Source organism: Castanea sativa, chromosome 11 (assembly GCF_040712315.1).
Source record: "Castanea sativa cultivar Marrone di Chiusa Pesio chromosome 11, ASM4071231v1".
Classification (NCBI taxonomy): Eukaryota; Viridiplantae; Streptophyta; class Magnoliopsida; order Fagales; family Fagaceae; genus Castanea; species Castanea sativa.
The window spans coordinates 67,639,961-67,658,499 of record NC_134023.1 but is presented as its reverse complement, the minus strand read 5'-3'; the positions used below and the strand labels follow the sequence as shown (position 1 = coordinate 67,658,499).

Sequence of the window (18,539 nt, the reverse complement as noted above, 5' to 3'; positions counted from 1 at the left end):
TAGAGCGAAATCTGAGCCGTACATTACCCATCCCGCCGTAGAACGTGCGCGGGAAAAGAAACGCCAGACTCCATAAATGCTTCATCGTGGGATACGAGGCGCCAGACGCGGGTCATGGGGCAGTGAAAAGACGTCTGTACGTGTGAAAACAAAGGGACAGGTAAGGAGCGTGTATGCGAAATTAAAACTTGGTTATTAATTTATGGTTAATAACTCAAGTGTTAAAGGGGCTGTTGTGAGGTGCCGAGGACCCAAGAACCCGATGATCCGAGGAAGGGAAGGCCGACACGTATTAAGCAAGAGGAAATAGAGGACTAAAGGAAATTTACTCTATAAGACCCGAGGATGACGTGGCATGGGCGCTGGTGATATAAAGGACATGTTACAAATATCTGAATGTGGCAGGATAACTTAGAAGATTGCATTAAATGCCCAGCAACAACCCTTCTGGCCGCATTAATTAGAAAGTACCAACTCAATCCGTTGCATTAATGAAGATATGACCTGAACAGTGCGGAACGCAAAGTTAGAACTTTGCTCCATTACCGACAGACAGGTGTCGGGGGAAAAGCGTAGTAGATTGCAAGGTGTAAGGCTGCGATGATAGGAGCTAATGATATAAATGGGAACCAAAAACTACGGAAGGGGGGACTTTTTGGTTGTTGAACCCTCTCTACCAAATGTATTGTATTCGGACCTCTAGTGAATGAACGAGCAGTGAAAGCCTTAAGCTGGTTTATGTGTTTTTTGTCCTTACAGTTTGTATAATATATAAACACACAAAAAATTATTAAAAGTTAATAGTTGCATTTGCGAAAATTTAAGAGCGCATAAAAAAAAATTTAAGTATATAATTTACTGATATACTTCGGATGAGAGGCATGATCTTGCACAACCAATTAATCCAATGTCCAACACAACTTTTTTATAAGAAATTATATATATATATATATATATATATATATATATATATATATTATTATTTTTTTTTTAAGACAGAAAATTGGTTAGCTAAAAATTACAGTACCATGCGTTTATACTTTATAGTGCAGTTCTCACACATGGGCCCAACTTTTGGACACGGTCTACCATTAGAAATTTTCCAGCTACTGGACAAAATTTCCAACTAAGCCTCTGTCCCACTTGTTTTCTATTGGTTGCTTTTTCTGTGCATGATTTTACCAAGAAAATGACCATAGAAAACGAATGATATGGATGACATTCGTCCCCATTAAAACTCCGTCTTCCTTCACTGCAGCATTACTTTTACTCCAACTTCATCACTTCTAGCCAGCATTCATCTCTCTCTTTAAGCGTTCCTTTCAGCTACTACCAAGAAATGGCCGAAGCAATCCTCTTTGGTCTTGTACAGAAAATGACTGAAAATCTGGGCTCTCAGAGTTTCCGAGAGTTTGGATCACTATGGGGTGTCAAGGATGATCTTAGAACAATCGAGAGCACTGTTTCCAGAATCAAAGCTGTACTTCAGGATGCAGCGGAGCAGCAAAGTCATAACCATCAAGTGAAGGACTGGCTCGAAAAGCTCAACGATGCAGTTTATGATGCAGATGACTTGTTCAGCGAGTTTTACACTGAAGCTACAAGGCGAAGCATGGTGAGTGGGAATAAAGTCGTAAAAGAGGTACGCACTTTCTTTTCAAAATCAAACCAACTAGCTTTTCGTTGTAAAATTAGTCGTAAAATAAAGGCGATGAGGCAAAAACTAAATGAGATAGCAGAAGAGGAAAAATTTAACCTGAAAGAATACCATGGAGAGACAATTGTTGTGAGAAGGAAGAGGGATCCAACTCACTCATTTGTACGTGAAGAAGAAGTTATTGGGAGGGAAGAGGACAAAAAGGCGATCATAGACCTATTATTTGATTCTAATGTAGAAGAGAATGTTTCAGTCATTCCAATTGTGGGAATCGGGGGATTAGGGAAAACTACACTCGCTCAATATGTTTACAATGATGAGAAAGTTCAAAAATGTTTTCAGTTAAAAATGTGGGCGTGCATCTCTGATGTCTTTGAGTTAAAATTAATTATTGAGAAGATAATAGCATCTACTTCATCTGGAAACCTTGTAATAGATCAGTTGCAAAGTCAACTTCGTGAAAAAATTGATGGAAAGAAATACTTACTTGTATTAGATGATATATGGAATGAAGATCGTGAAAAATGGCTTAAGTTGAAAAGTCTTTTAATGGGTGGTTCCAAAGGCAGTAAGATTATAATAACTACTCGTAATAGATTGGTTGCAGAGATTACACAGACAGTTTCACCATATTTTCTCGAAGGTCTGTCCAAAAAACAGTCTTGGGATTTATTTAGGCAAGTGGTATTTAGAAAAGGGCAAGAGACCAGCAATCCTAAACTAGTGACAATTGGAGGGGAGATTGTAAACATGTGTCAAGGGGTACCGCTTGCTATAAAGTCCATAGGAAATATGTTATACTTCAAGGAAAAAGAGTCTGAATGGTCATTCGTGAAGAGTAATATAGAAGCAAATGTAACTCAAGGGGGTGAAATTTTACCAATTTTAAAGTTGAGCTATGATCATCTCCCATCACATTTGAAGAGTTGTTTCACTTATTGCTCTTTGTTTCCCAAAAATTATGAGATGGATAAGGAAACAGTGATACAACTATGGATAGCACAAGGGTTTGTCCAATCATCAAACAAAAACCAACAATTAGAGGATGTTGGTGATGAGTATTTCAAGGATTTACTTTGGAGGTCCTTCTTTGAAGAAGTAAAGACTTACAAAGGCTTAAGATACAAGATGCATGATTTAATTCATGATCTTGTAGAATCTATCATAGGTGAGGAGTGCAAGCTTGTTAGTTTTGATGACAAAGATATTAATGAAAAAAATCGTCATGTATCATGTCCATTTAAAATTAACCCATCTTTTAGGGAAACTTTAAGCTTGTTGGTTAAAGCGGTCAAGCCACGTACATTTCTTCTAACATTTAATGAGGTGTTCTCTGGTGCCTTGGAGGAGTCAATGTTGAATACAATTATTTTGAGATTCAAGAGCTTGCGTGCATTAGATTTACATGCATTGAAGATTACATCAATACCAAATTCTATAGGGAAGTTAATACATCTAAAGTATCTTGATGTTTCTTTTAATGAAGATATTGAAACTCTCCCTGATTCAATTACTACATTGTTGAATTTGCAAGTACTAAAACTTAATGATTGTACAAGTCTTAAAAAATTACCCAAAAAGTTTAGAGAATTGGTTAGCCTCAAACATCTTTATAATGATGGTTGTGATAATTTAAGTCATATGCCTTTTGGATTAGGGCAAATGACTTCACTTCAAACATTACCAATATTCATTGTGAGCGCCTCCTCCCACATTGGTGGATTAGGCGAATTGAAGGAGCTAAACAACCTGCGAGGAACATTAGAGATCACACATTTGGAACGGTTGGAAGAATCTAACTCAGAATCCATTGTTGTGAATTTAAGGGAGAAGCAACATCTTGAAAAATTGATATTAAAATGGAATCATCAAGATCAAGTAGATAATAATGAAGATGTGAAGTTATTAGAAGACCTTCAACCACATGAAAATCTCAAATATTTGGAAGTGTATCAGTACAAGGGTGTGAAATTTTCAAGTTGGGTCTCTTCTCTCATAAATCTTGTTGATTTAACGATAGAACAATGTAACAGATGCCGATATCTGCCACCATTGTCTCATCTCCCCTCTTTAAAATCTCTAGAGCTTGACACAATGGATGATTTGGAGTACATATCTGATAATGATATGAGTAAAGAGGTGCCTGCTTCATCCACAACATTATCAACACCGTTCTTCCCATCTTTAAAGTCACTCACAATAAGGGAATGTCCTAATTTGAAGGGATGGTGGGGGAGAATAGAGAGGGATTTAGTTGCAACAACATCTGCGTCAACACCAGATCATCCACAAGATCAGTCTCACAACTCACTGCCTTTATTTCCTCTTCTTTCTAATTTGCAGATTATTAATTGCCCTAAAATGACTTCCATGCCCCTGTTTCCCAATCTCGAAGAATCTCTAGATTTATGGAATGTCAGTTCGAAGCCTTTGCAAGAGACAATGTCAATGAGTTTTTTAGTTCCCTCTTCCTCCTCTTCATTATCCTCCTCTTCTCCTCTCTCCAAATTAAATAAAATGACTTTGGGTTCTGTAGAAGATATAGAGTCTCTTCCAGCTGAGTGGGCACTATATTCTCTCAAGAAACTACGAATTTGGAATTGCCCTAGACTAACATCTATGTCTGGAGCAGTGCGTAATCTCACCTCCCTCTGTGAGCTATCAATTGGCTATTGCGAGGAGTTCGATCCATTAAGAGACATGCATGATGATGGCATGGAATGGCGATGCCTCATTTGCCTCCGTGAATTACGTTTCGAAGGCATTCCGAAACTGAAGTCTCTACCTGTGGGTCTTCAATGTATTTCCATCCTAAAACAGCTCGTCATTTCAAACTGTCGCAATTTAATGACTTTGCCGGAGCTCACCTCACTTGAATATCTTGGGATTAATGGATGCGAGCCTAATCTGACATCACTTCTTGAGATTAGTTGTCTCACTTCTTTACGGTCGCTGCGGATTGAAGACTTTCCCAATTTGATTACTTTCCCCGAATCAATTAGGAATCCAATCTCACTTGAAACGCTTTCCATTTGCTACTGTCGCAAACTCACAACACTACCTAATGATGGTTGTCTCAAGTCTTTACGAGAACTGGTAATTCGGGATTGTCGTCAGTTATCTGAAAAATACAAAAATAAAATCGAAAAGGATTTCCCTAATTTGGAAATCAAATGGTATGGCTATTGAGACCACAGCAGCAAACGGCTCTACTTCGTCTTCTGCAACAGCCCCTCCCCTCTTTCACTTGGTACGCATTCTATGCTTTCAAAAGAAACTGAGCTTTTTACAATTATATTATTTGTATTTCGTTGATTTCCATATAATTAATTAAAATCAGTTACTTTTTCGAATTCTATTCCTTATTGAAACAATAATATATATATATATATATATATATATATATATATATATATATATATTATATATATATTCAGCCCTGGTATAATTGAATTGTTATTTTGTTTAGGTTTTTTGGTAATAAAATATCATAGAATTTTGACAACCGAACTGTTGAATATTGCTTCAGAGTTCTACTTTAAAGGGTTATTGTTAATATTTTTTTAAAATACATGCTTTGTGTTTTGTTAACAGCTTCATGGAGATAATTATGTGAAGATTTTGAATAAGTTTTTGGGGCAATATGGTCATGGGATAAACCACTTGGATAGTTTCAAGATTTGGGAAGTTGATGCTGCGAAGGTATTCAGTTAGATTCATTTATAATCTAATGATTATTGAATTTTTTGGAATAGCATTGGGATTTCCAATTTGTGTTTATCAAAACAATGGTGCTTGAGTTAATCAATTTGCTTTCAAATCAATCCAAAAATGTCTTAACAATTGGAACAAATGAACAGGGGAGGGTTGGCCTTACACTGCTCAATATATATATATATATATATATATATATATATATATATATATATATATATTTTACTTATAAAAAATTTGTAATGTTTTTGACTCTTCTCACTTTTGAAATTAGATGTAGAATGAATCAGAATGAAAGGAGGTGCATGTATCTGGGCATATTCAAAACCATATGAAAAAGTGCAACAAGTCAACAGCTAAGGTGATTATCTTGTTTTGGGTTCATTCTTTTTTCCCTCACGTAAAATGTTCATTCTAGATTTGATTCTTATATTAAGAGGGGACCCAAGAGGGAAGACGCATAAATCCACATTTGTTTGTTCATTTTATTGATTTCTATCTTTATATAAATTATAAAATGACACTTTTCTGTTGCATTCTTTAGGCGAAGTACACTTGGGAAGGCAGTACTCAATTTCAAGCCCTTAACTTCTTCAAAAAAGCTACACTCTCTCGTTGTTTGATGGTCCGGGGAAGCATTGGGAACCCCAATTTCTTTCTTCGGAGCTGTTTCTTTTCCTGTCTCCTGCCTGAAATGGTGCTTTGCTTCCGGATCTTTGGAAACATCAACTAAATAGATTGAAGTCTGGTACTCGTTGATATTTTGGTAACATCTGGTGAGAGATCATTATTTGACAACCACCATCTAGGAAGCGGTTTTATATTCAGGTATTTATTATTTTGTTTGCTTCAACTCTTTATTATTACTTCCTATTTATATCAACAAACAAAATATCCAGATATGGTTTTTTGGATTCTTACATAATTGCTGGTTTTTGTTCACTGTACAATGATAACTTAGTTTGGATTAAAGTATGGCTTCTGATTTTGAGTTTAGACATGTAGAAGTGCTGTGATAGATTTTACTTTATGCACAATATTTGGATAAAAAGTTAGGATCAATAAAATAAAAATATAGAGTTATACATAACATAGTTTGTCATTTGAAAGAGGAGAAAAAAAATCAATTGAATTCTCACATCAAATGCGTAGTCCTTTTTTTTGTAAACCAAACTAACATGAAACATAATATTAGAAACTTTATTTTATGTTTTTTTCCTCACTTTTTTGGAATGATTCCTGGCAGAAATTGGTGGGAAATGGTCCAAGACTGCTTGAATCCTTAATTGAATGTATTTTAGAAGGATGTTCTGGTCCAATATTACTTACTACAGGTCCATTCATCTACTTTAAATTAGTTTTCTTTGTTTATAAATTATCCAAATTCCTCATGTTTTCCTTCAATTAGAAGTATAATTTTTGTGCAGTGTATGGAATATAAAAACAGACCAGAGTTTCTGATCTCCAAAGTGAGTCAATACTACAATTATGTAAGCCTCTAATGAAAAAATTGTTGGAAAATCTTTTTCTTTTTTTTTCCTTTCATTTATATGCTTATTTTCTTATGTTCTAAAACTTATTTCAGGTAGTTTGGCATGGATAAAGATCACAACTAGGTGTAAACAGAAGAGTTGTTCCTTTTCAAGAATGGCTTCATTATTCTTGCAGCTGATTCCTTGGATATTTGACAACTTTTTAATGAAGCTATTGAAAATTTTCAACCTAAACATGTAATTATTTCAACTCACTATATTTATTTCTTAATTAAAGCAAGTAGGCCACGATTCTCAGTTTGTAGCTTTAGTTTCTGTAACTCACTTCACTCTATAACCATATAAATCATAAAATGAGTAATAAAAACCATGTTCTCTACAATGCAACTATAAATTTTTGTTTAGTTTTATCTCAGTAAATTGTTATTTGGGAACTGGGAAGGGAAAAAAAATTGTTTTTCACTTAGGTAGATGCTTCATAACACCAATATTATTGAGAAACAAAAAATCTTGAGATCTGGTCAGTTGACTAGAGGGATTTAAAGCCACTACTTTCTTACATTTGTGCATCTCCTTTCTAAGTTTACTTTGAATTTACCAAATACTGGCTCTCTTCATTCTTCCTTTTAGTTTCAGGTTTAGTGAATTTATCAGTTATTGAATTCTGTATGCAGGAACTTTGAATTTGGAAACAGAAAGTTTTTAGTGAATTTACAGCAAATGCAAGATAAATAGGTGCATATCTTACTCCTATCCTTATATATCTTATTACATAGATTAGGTTACATGGTTCACTTGTTTTGAATTTTTGGAAATTTGATTGCAAGATAGTAGAAATAGTATTATTTTCCTATCTTTTCCTTTTCCTTAAGTTAATTCTCAAACTTATTTTTGATAGGTTGAAGCAGATGAAGACTGTACCTTGGTGTTAGCAACAAGATTACTGCCTATCTTCAGTTAAAGTTCAATTTCAGGGTGACTGGTTCTTAGAATTTTCAGCCACCATCTGTGAAACCTAAGCTGATTGCAAACATTTATCTTAGTGTAATTGTTTCAATAACAAAACAAGCTTGTTATGAATTTTTTTTTTTAATGCTTTTCAAATTGGAACCCTTTTACCTATATACATAACTGTACTTTAAAGCATCCATATGAACTTAATTATAAGAACTTTCTTGAGAAATATTTTATAGGGATTAAACATCTAGAATATGCCAATTATCAAGAAGAATCAGATAATCTGAAGAAATTTCTGTGGAAATCTGATGATGGGATGTATTGCTTGGATAGTTTCTGGATTTGAGAAGCTGATGTAGCTAAGGTACCAATTAAACTTGTTTATAATCAAATATTATGTTTGATCATAATCAAATTTGAAGAATCTCAAGTTGTGACATGTAAATATATAAAGAATAGGTAATGAACCTTATATACTTCTGTTATGCTTTTCCTATGCAGTTCTTGAGGCTGGAGATGAAGAATTTGAGGTACGTTCTACCTTGGCTGATACTCATCTAGGAGGTGATGATTTCAACAAGTTTGAAACAAGAGATATTAGTAGATCATTACCTTATATTCTTTGTTTTCTGATTTATTGTTATATGTTACTAATTACACCCTTACATTCTATAATTTTAAATTGAGAATAAACTTTAAGAAAGATGAAAGCATAGATCTTCTGAATGACAGGCAAGCTCTACAACGTCTCATAGAGACTGCTGAGAAAGCAAAGATGGAGCTGTCATCTCTTACTTAGACCAATAATATTAGGTATGTGGCTGTTTCTATGCCTTCTTTCTTTAAGTTGATCTCTCTCTCTCTTTGCCATAATCACAGAGAAAAAAAATTTGCTTTTCCAGTTTACCTTTCATTATCGCCATTCAGATGGCCCAAAACACATTGACACCACACTGACTAGTGTTAAATTTGAAGAACTGTGTTCAGATTTGTTAGACAGGTATGCCTTTTTAGTAGTCATATGTAATATGACTATTTTTTTTTTATCTCCATTACTTCAGTTTTCTTTCTTTTGATTTTGAACTCTCTTTTTCTCTCATTTGGTAGTCTAATTGCCTGCTTAAGTTCACTGGATTACAACTCATAAGCTTTCAGCACTAGTTGAAACTTCCATGAGAGATGCAAAGCTTTCCTTCGAAGATATGGATGTAATTCAACTTGTATCCCAGCTGTTTAGGAGCTGAAAAATATGGATGAAGTTTTTGTTCTTGGGGCTGTAGTTCAGGTTTGTCCTTTTCTTGTTATTATGTAATTCAACTTACTATTTTTTTTGTTACTTTTATATCCAGGCTGGTGTTTTATTGCTGGAGAAGTTAATGACATTGTGTTCTTGGATGTCTCACCATAGAAGGACTTGAAACTTTGGGTGGTGTCAACTTCACCAACTTCCAAATCAGAGGTGTTCTCCACCGCAGCAGATGGACAGACCAGTGAAGAGATTAATGTCTATCAAGGTGAGAGAGAGGTATTTATCTCTCTGAAAAAGGGTGAGAGAGAGTTTGTGAGGGACAACCAGTGCTAGCACCATGTCAAGTGATGGGGTATGTATTTGCAAAAATTTTTTAAGAGAATTTGGATTTTGCTCAAACTAGATATAGCAAGTTTTAGTTCTTAACAGAAAGCATAAATTAGAATCTGGTGGTTGAGTACGTTTTGGCTAGAGATATTATTAGAATGATTTTGAATAAGCCTAAAACCCAAGTATCTTAGCTAACTATAATCTATTTATCTATTTGAGAAATAACTAATCATATATCAAGAAAAATTTAGACCACTAGTGGAATATGATGCTTTCTTATATTATAGTTCTAGAACCATAACCATTGGCAGTGGCTGCGAATCCCCCCTGCCCCCCCCCCCTCCTGTTTATGTTCTAATTAGTGTATAGACTGAAAAATGCTTTTATTTCTTTGTTTTTTTAACTTCAATTTTTTTTTTTCCTTATAATTTATATTGTAGCATAAGGAGCTTCTTGTTTTTATATTTATTACCTCTTTCAATGATGTTACCATGTTCTACAAAGAACCTATATCTTTCTTTTCTTTATGAAAACTCAGCATTTCAAGCATATATGTTTTTCGATTTAAAAAAAACAAAAAAAAATGGAAACGTTCACTTTTTTTATTAGTACCTGTAAACCTAACCTAATTATATTACTACACCTCATGTTTCTATGTACAAATTAAAAATGTTGTAGGTGGATAGGAAGGTTAAAGAAGCTGAAAATTTTGCAAAAGGAAGACCAAGGAAAAGAGGGATGCCATAGACACAAAGAATCAAACTGACTCAGTTTTGTACCAAATTGGAAGCAACTAAAAGAGCTGGGAGACAATGTTCCTAGCTAGACAAGGAGAATGTAGAGGCTAAAGTGAATGAGGTCATGGATGCCATCATTGGTGGTTCTACCCAAGCCATTAAAGATGCGATGGCTGTCATGAATCAAGAAATTATGTAAATGTGGTAGTCAATGTTGATGTGAATTTGAATTGGTTCAGAACCTTAGGAACAAGTACAACGAGTCCATGGCTTAGGTGATTATCTTGTTTTGTGTTTCATTCTTTTTTCCCTTTGCATACAAATTTCATTCTAGATATGATTCACATTTGTTTGTTCATTCCAATGATTTCTGCCTTTATATGAACTACAAAATGACACTTCTTTGTTTATGTTCTTGATTTTGAATAAACAGAGTAATATCAATAACATTCTGGTGAATGATCATTATTAACAACTACCCTCTAGGAAGCTGTTTTATGTTCAGGTATTTGTTATTTTGTTTGCTTTAACACTTTATTATTACTACCTATTTTCATCAACGAACAACAATATCCAGTGTGGTTTTTGGGTTCTTATATTGTCTGATTTTTTTTCATTGTACAAATAACTTAGTTTGGACATGCAGAAGTGCTGTGATGGATTTTACTTTAAGCACGCTATTTGGATACAAAGATAGGATCAATAAAATGAAAATTTAGAGTTAACCAATTGAATTCTCACATCAAATGCATAGTTCTTTTTTTGTAATATCACTGTATTTGTTTTATCTCCATCATTTCAGTTTTCTTTCTTTTGATTTTGAACTCACTTTTTCTGTCATCTGGTAGTCTACTTGCCTGCTTAAGTTCACTGGACTACAACTGCAATTAACTTTCTCATTGGCTTTGAGCACCAGTTGAAACTTCCTTAAGAGATACAAAGCTTTACTTCAAAGATATTGATGAGGTAATCCTACTCGCATTGGGATTTCTAATTTGTGCTTATCAATACTATGGTGCTTGAGTTAATCAATTTGCTTCCAAATCAAACAAAAAAGTCTAATAAATATTCCAAAATCAACAACAAAAAGGGGAGGGTTGGCCTTACTCTGCTCAAATCATAATGTTTTCATATATACATATACTACAAAAATGTTAATTAACAATCCTAATCCATTTAGTAACTCAAATTGTAATGTTTTTTACTCTAATCACTTTTGAATTGGATGTAGATTGAATTGGAAACGCAGAATGAAAGAATGTGTATATATCAAGGCATATTCAAAACCACATGAACAAGTGCAACAAGTCAACAGCTAAGGTGATTTTCTTGTTTTGGGATCATTCTATTTTTCTTCACATAAAAAAACAAGTAGAGCTCTCGATTTCTAATATTGTCTATTTTAATACTTATTGGAACTTGCACTAACTGTTGAGGCATCAATACTTATTTTTGTCTCTTTTATTTCTAGACTGGTGTTTTTTAGCTAGAGAAGTTATTGACATTGTGCTCTTGGATGTCTCACCGTAGAAAGACTTGAAACTTTGGGTTGTGTAATGACAAAAAATATCCCAAGGAAGACAACTTCACCAACTTCCAAATCAGAGTTGTTCTCCACTGCAGCAGATGGATAGACCAGTGAAGAGATTAATGTCTATAAGGGTGAGAGAGAGGTATTTATTTCTCTGAAAAAAGGGTGAGAGAGAGTTCATGAGGGACAACAAATCCCTTGGAAGCTTTTGCTTAGACAACAAAACTGGTGCTAGCACCATCACACAAAGTGATGAGGTATGTATTTGCAAAAACTGTTGTTTTGAAGAGAATTTGGTTTTTACTCAAACTAGATATAGCAAGTTTTAGTTATTAACAGAAGGCATGAATTAGAATCTGGTGGTTGAAAATGTTTTGGCTAGAGATATTATTAAAATGAGTTTGAATAAGCCTGAAACCCAAACTATCTTAGCTAACTATAACTAATTTGTCTATTTGATAAATAACTATATATATATAAAGAAAAATTTAGACCATTTGTGGAATATGCTGCTTTCTTATATTGGTCTAGAACCATAGCCATTGGCAGTGGCTGCAAATTCCCTTCCCCCCCCCAAACCCCACCCCCCACCCGCCCGCCCTTGTTTATGTTCTAATTTGTTATAGACTGAAAAATGCTTTAATTTCCTCATTTTTGTAACTTAAAATTTTTTTTCTTATAATTTATGTTGTGGCACAAGGAGCTTCTTTTCTTTTTTTTTAATTACCCATTTCAATGATGCTACCATGTTCTACAAAGAACCTATATCTTTCTTTTCTTTCTGAAATCTCAGCATTTCTAGCATTTATGTTTTTCGATTAATAAATAAATAAAAATAAATGGAAATGTCACATTTTATATTAGTAACCTAATTATGTTACTAAACCCCATGTTTGTATGTACAAAATAAAAATTTTGCAGGTGGATAGGATGGTTAACGAAGTTGAAAATTTTGCAAAACGAAGACAAGGAAAAGAGGGATGCCATAGACACAAAGAACCAAGCTAACTCAGTTTTGTACCATACTAGAAGCAACTAAAAGAACTAGGAGACAATGTTCCTAGCTAGACAAGGAGAATGTAGAGGCTGAAGTGAATAAGATCAAGGATGCCATCTCTGGTGGATCTACCCAAGCCATTAAAGAAGCAATGGCTGTCCTGAATCACGAAATTATGTAACTGTGGTAGTCAATGTTGATATGAATTTGAATTGGATTGTCTATTAGCTTTTTTCTGATTGACTTCTTTGCATGGATGGCAACTATTGTTTAGCCTTGAATTATGTTAGAGTTGAGAGAGAACTCTTTGATATAGAGTTATTTGGGTGTATTGGGGTTTGGGTTTGTAAGAGTGGATCTACACCATCTTTGTACTCTCCATATTTGTTAGTGAAACTCTCTCCTTGTCACCGCCCGTGGATGTAGGCCAAAGGCCGAACCACGTAAATTCTTGGTGTTCTCTTGTGTGTGGTTGTCTATTTCTCTTTCTTTCTTTTTTTTTCTTTTTTTTCTTTTTTTTCTTTTTTTTTTTTTTGCTCATAATAAGTATTTGTTAGATCTTTCTAAAGCCATAATATTTTTATAAATAAAACTTATCCAGGAGTGCCATCTGAATACTCTTTCTTGCAATAGTCAATCTATAGTCAACCCAACCAACTCGGTGTTGGGTTGCTTCTGCTATTACACTTGGGATCAATTGGAAAAAAGCTAATGGCAATGATATGATCAATGCAAATTTCATAAATAGTGAGCAACTCTTAGAACTTCAATTCTGACCATGTATACTTGCATATTTTTTTAAAATTTTTATGTTAGTTTGTACCGGCTATGTTGATTGGTGATTTTGGAAAGTATGATGTGTATATTTTCAAATGTGATTTTGAGAATGTGTAGTTTTTAATGGCATAGGCAGGAGGTTTAGTCTCTTCTATGGCACAAGCAAGGCAAATTTCAAAGTCTTTTGCCAATATTGCCTATGCACTTGTCACCTTCTCAAGTTTTATGAGCTCAAGATTTCTATGTAAGGAGAAGCCTGTGAAACCAATGGTACAGGGGGGTTGTCATCTGCGGGTCTCTATTGTTGTTTATGCTATATCTCAAGCATTAGAATAGAAAGAACGTTGGAGATAATTCATTATGGGTTAAAGTTTTATCTTCATTCTCATTCTTCCATAAACAATTCAAATGTTCTTCAATTGGTATTTTCCTCCAATCTTTTTTATTTTATTTTATTAAAGGACGAAAAAAAATTGAAAGCATATTTCAAAGATAAACTTTCATTCATTCCTAAAATAGTCTTGATTCTATTTTGATCCCTAAAATATGAATTGTGTTACACATAAACAAAAAATATAACAAAAATAGATAGATGGGCATTATAAATTTTCAAGAACTGGAATAAAACCTCTTATATTTTAAGCGAAAGGAATAAAATATAGATTATATTTCAAGACCTTAAAAGAATTTTTTTTTTTTTGCCAAAAATTATATATTAGTTAATACTTTAAATTATCTACGTTCATATTATTTTCATGTCTAGAATTTTATACAAGTACGAAAGATTAATGTTTTTATTATCTTTTACATCTAATTGTTCAATTGAAACTCTTAACATTTTTCAGCAATTAAGCGAGGAGAGAGTCATGGAGGAAGCAGCTACCTAAGCATAGCTAGCCCCTAGTCTTTCATGTATAACAACACCACAAAAACAAGTGAGACAGAGAATGAGAGTGAGATCATAGGAGATGAGAGAGTTTTTGGTTTTTTTTATTATTTATAAATATAAAATATTAAAATTTAAATATAGTTAGTTATTGTTGGTCTAGTGCAGTCCTTAATAGGACTTGGACCAAAAACATATGTGTATATATGGTATAAAAGGACAACAACTAGAGAATATACAACGCCGTGACATTTAGTAATGCACGTGTTCAGCATGTGGGACCTATAAACAACGTCGTGTTCATGGTCAAGAGATGTATTCATGTTCTCTTTTCTAGGTATTAATGTATTCATGTTCTTTTTTTTTTCTTTTCTTTTCTTTTCTTTCTACACACTATAAAACATTTATGAAATATGTTCTTTTGGATATACACCACATTTATAAAATATGTTCTTTTGAATATACACCACTATTAATTTCTTTAAGACTCTCTCCCCTCTCCCCATGTGTGTATGTGTTAAAATATTTAGTATTCTCAAAAATAAAATAAAACATGAACATTTTTTTTTTTTGTTGAGAATCATAAAAAAATGTCCATGTTTTATATATAGCTTATAGCTTATAAGCATATTTTTGTACACTAATTAGTAATTGATGATTACAATGCTACATTTTGATACAGAATAATATCTAGTCCTTGTTAGGTTGCATATATGTGGACACATTTTTAAACGAAATAGATACACAATGTAGCAAACTATTAAAATCCCAGGTGCAAAACAAAATAGCAATCAATGTAAAAAATAATTTCAAAATTATAATGAAGATATAACTAAATCTCCTATGGTTCATCCAAGGCAGGTTTCTTCTGTCACTTCAAAAAAAAATGTTCATAAATTATCCCTTTGGTCTTCCATGCATTCAACAACTCAAAAGACCTATCAGGATGGTAGACTTTGGCATTACATGTTAGATTCGGCTTAGAAGCATGATCTTTCACAACCTATCCAATGCTCGCTACTACCATTTGAGAAGAAAGATTCATTAAAGCGAAATCTAAAACCATGAGAGAAAAGAAAACTATTTTTCTAAGATCTAATCTATTTTTTCATTAAGAAATAAAATTAAAAAAAGAAAAAAAAAACCATTGGTTAAAACTACACAATAACATATATGCCCTTTTGTAGAAAAAATTTGTAAACTAACGATATGGTGTTGGTCACTCTTGGAGTAAGGTGAAATCTAGAGTCCAATCCCAATCCAAATGAACCCAAACTTATTAAATATAAAGTGTAATTTATTTTTTTAATTTCTACTATCAAGTTTATTTTTATGAATTTGTACAATGCTTTTTTATCTTTTTTTTTTAATTTCAATTTGTACTACCATATACCTTAAAATGATCCTTGAATTTTGAGCCATTATCTTTGTCTCCGGTATTTTGAAAATCAATGCTCTGTTTATGAATGAGCTTAGACACTAAAACCGATGCTAGCACCATCACACCATGCCAAGTGATGAGGTATGTATTTGCAAAAACTTTTGTTTTGAAGAGAATTTGGTTTTTGTTCAATCCAGATATAGCAAGTTTTAGTTCTTAACAGATGACATGAATTAGAATCAGGTGGTTGAAGACGTTATGGCTAGAGATATTATTAGAATGAGTTTTAATAAGCCTGAAACCCAAACTATCTTAGCTAACTATAATTATTTAATCTATTTGAGAAATAACTAATATATATATATATATATATATATATATATATATATATATATGTCAAGAAAAATTTAGACCATTAGTGGAATTTGCTGCTTTCCCCCTTTGTTTTTGTTCTAATTTGTATATAAACTAAAAAATGCTTTTATATCTTCATTTTTGTAACTTCAATGATGCTATCATGTTCTACAAAGAACCTACATCTTTCTTTTCTTTCTGAAATCTCAGCATTTCAAGTATCTATGTTTTTTATCTTTATTTTTTAAAATGGAAACATTCACATTTTTTATTAGTACTAGTAAACCTAACCTAATTATGTTACTAAACCCCATGTTTGTATGTACAAAATAAAAATGTTGCAAGTGGATAGTATTGTTAAAGAAGCTTAAAATTTTGCAAAAGGAAGACAAGGAAAAGAAGGATGCCATAGACAAACAGAACAAGCGGACTCAGTTTTGTACCAAACTAGAAGCAATTAAAAGAGCTAGGAGACAATGTTCCTAGCTAGACAAGGAGAATGTAGAGGCTAAAGTGAATAATGATGTCAAGGATGCCATTCTGGTGGATCTACCCAAGCCATTAATGATGCAATGGCTGTCTTGAATCAAGTAATTATGTAACTGGGATAGTCAATGTTGATGTGAATCATGTGACTTTGAATTGGGTTGTCTGTTAGCTTTTTTCGGATTGACCTCTTTGCATGGACGACAACTATTGTTTAGCCTTGAATCATATTAAGAGTTGAGAGAGAACTCTGTGATATAGAGTTATTTGGGTGTAATGGGGTTTGGGTTTGTGAGAGTGGTTCTACACCACCTTTGTACTCTCCATATTTGTTAGTGAAACTTTTTCCTTGTCGTCGCCCGTGGATGCAAGCCAAAGGCCGAACCACGTAAATCTTTAATGTTCTCTCTTATTTGTGGTTGGCTATTTTTCTTTAGGGATTTTTTTTTTCCTTCATAATATTTGTGTGTGAGATCTTTCTAAAGGCATAATATTTTTATAAATAAATCTTATGCGGGAGTGCTATTCGGATAACCTTTCCCGCAATAGTCAATCTATAGCCAGTCCAGCCAACTCAGTGTTGGGTTGCTTCTGGCACTACACTTGGGTCATTTAGATTAAACGGAAAAACAACCAAATGGTGATAATCTAATCAATGCAGATTTTACTGATAGCGAGTAACTCATAGAATTTCTATTCTGACCATGCACACTTGTGTAATTTCTATGTTAGTTTGTACAGCCTATGTTGCTTGTGATTTTGCAAAGTATGGTTATGGTGTGTATATTTTCAATTTGATTTAGAGAATGGTTAATTGTTAATAGCATAAAAGTTGGCAGAAGGTTTAGTCTCTTCTATGGCTAGTATGTATGTATGTGTGTGTATATATATATTTTGCTGAATAATATGAACGGATCCAATAACATTTTGAATGGATTCAATAACATTTAGGGTGTTGCCTTCAACAAAAATGATGTAGTCCAAACTCCAAACCAGCATATAATGCACTAGAAACAACCAAGAGTGTCGCTTCGGCTTCAGCCCAAAAAGTATCACCTTTTACATCGATCCCAGGTTCTTAGTCCATGCATGAGTGATGTTGCCTAAATGGTTTCGGCAAATTGCAGCAAGTTATACATTGTTTCACAACAGCGTCGGATTTTAAGGTCAAGAGGATTCTAACTTTCAAATATTTCACGAGGTTTGTATTTGTAATATCTGGCCTATAGTATAGCTTTCAAAACAATGTTAATTAAAGTGTAATATCTTAAAGCAGCCCCCAATTAAAGTTTTTTTTTTTTATGTATAATAGATTGGGCTAATAAGATCGAATTGTGAAACTACAAATTGATAGCATTTTGAAGGCACAAACAAGCACATTTCAAGTCTTTTGCGACTATTACATATGCACTTGTCACCTTCACAATTCTAATCAACTCAAGATTCCTATGTAAGGAAGCAGCCTGTAAACCAATGGCACCTGGAGGTTTTAATTGATTATCTCACTTTCTACTTTGATTCTCATTCTTAAGATTTAAAAGCTTTTATTTCTGTCCACAGTTAAAATGTTCTACATCTGGTGTTTTCATGAAATCTTGTTAATTTCTTTTACATGTTTTAAAAAAAATCATATTACAAAGATGAAGTTTTCATTTCTAAAAAAATTGTCTGGTTTCTATTTTGATTCCCAAGCTATGCATTTCGTTCAACAGACAGATGGAAAACATAACCAAAACAGATTGTTGAGGGACATTATAAATTTTATGGGCAAATTTGAAATGTAAAATCCTAGCTAGATTATATTTCAAGCCGAAAAGAATATTTTTGCCTAAATTATACATTTATCAAGACTCTTAAGAGTTTAATCTCCATTCATATATTTTTCATGACTAGAATTATACAATTAAAAAGGCTAAAGTTTTTATTACATTTTGCACTGAAACGTTCATTTTAAAACTCTTGCCATTTTTGAGCTAGTAAGCAGGAAGAG

The 18,539-nt window shown here is 33.2% G+C and overlaps 1 protein-coding gene across 2 annotated transcripts; it reads left to right on the top strand.

Annotated features, from left to right (window-relative positions):
* Positions 1–1,197: 1,197 nt before the first annotated feature.
* On the top strand, positions 1,198–12,661 carry LOC142617793 (putative disease resistance protein RGA1). 2 transcript variants are annotated; one of them, XM_075790761.1, is made up of 20 exons: positions 1,198–4,907; positions 5,252–5,359; positions 5,646–5,732; positions 5,916–6,199; positions 6,618–6,705; positions 6,799–6,861; positions 6,957–7,101; positions 7,539–7,599; positions 7,763–8,185; positions 8,323–8,351; positions 8,554–8,634; positions 8,724–8,821; positions 8,929–9,106; positions 9,230–9,422; positions 10,079–10,412; positions 10,571–10,642; positions 10,986–11,103; positions 11,369–11,457; positions 11,668–11,925; positions 12,590–12,661. In XM_075790761.1, the coding sequence occupies exon 1, from the start codon at positions 1,340–1,342 to the stop codon at positions 4,844–4,846; it is 3,507 nt and encodes a 1,168-aa protein (XP_075646876.1). In that variant the 5' UTR covers positions 1,198–1,339; the 3' UTR covers positions 4,847–4,907; positions 5,252–5,359; positions 5,646–5,732; positions 5,916–6,199; positions 6,618–6,705; positions 6,799–6,861; positions 6,957–7,101; positions 7,539–7,599; positions 7,763–8,185; positions 8,323–8,351; positions 8,554–8,634; positions 8,724–8,821; positions 8,929–9,106; positions 9,230–9,422; positions 10,079–10,412; positions 10,571–10,642; positions 10,986–11,103; positions 11,369–11,457; positions 11,668–11,925; positions 12,590–12,661. The 2 variants fall into 2 exon arrangements, 1 of the variants encoding a protein (XP_075646876.1); XR_012841043.1 differs by lacking the exons at positions 1,198–4,907; positions 5,252–5,359; positions 5,646–5,732; positions 5,916–6,199; positions 6,618–6,705 and having other exon boundaries at positions 6,744–6,840.
* Positions 12,662–18,539: the final 5,878 nt, after the last annotated feature.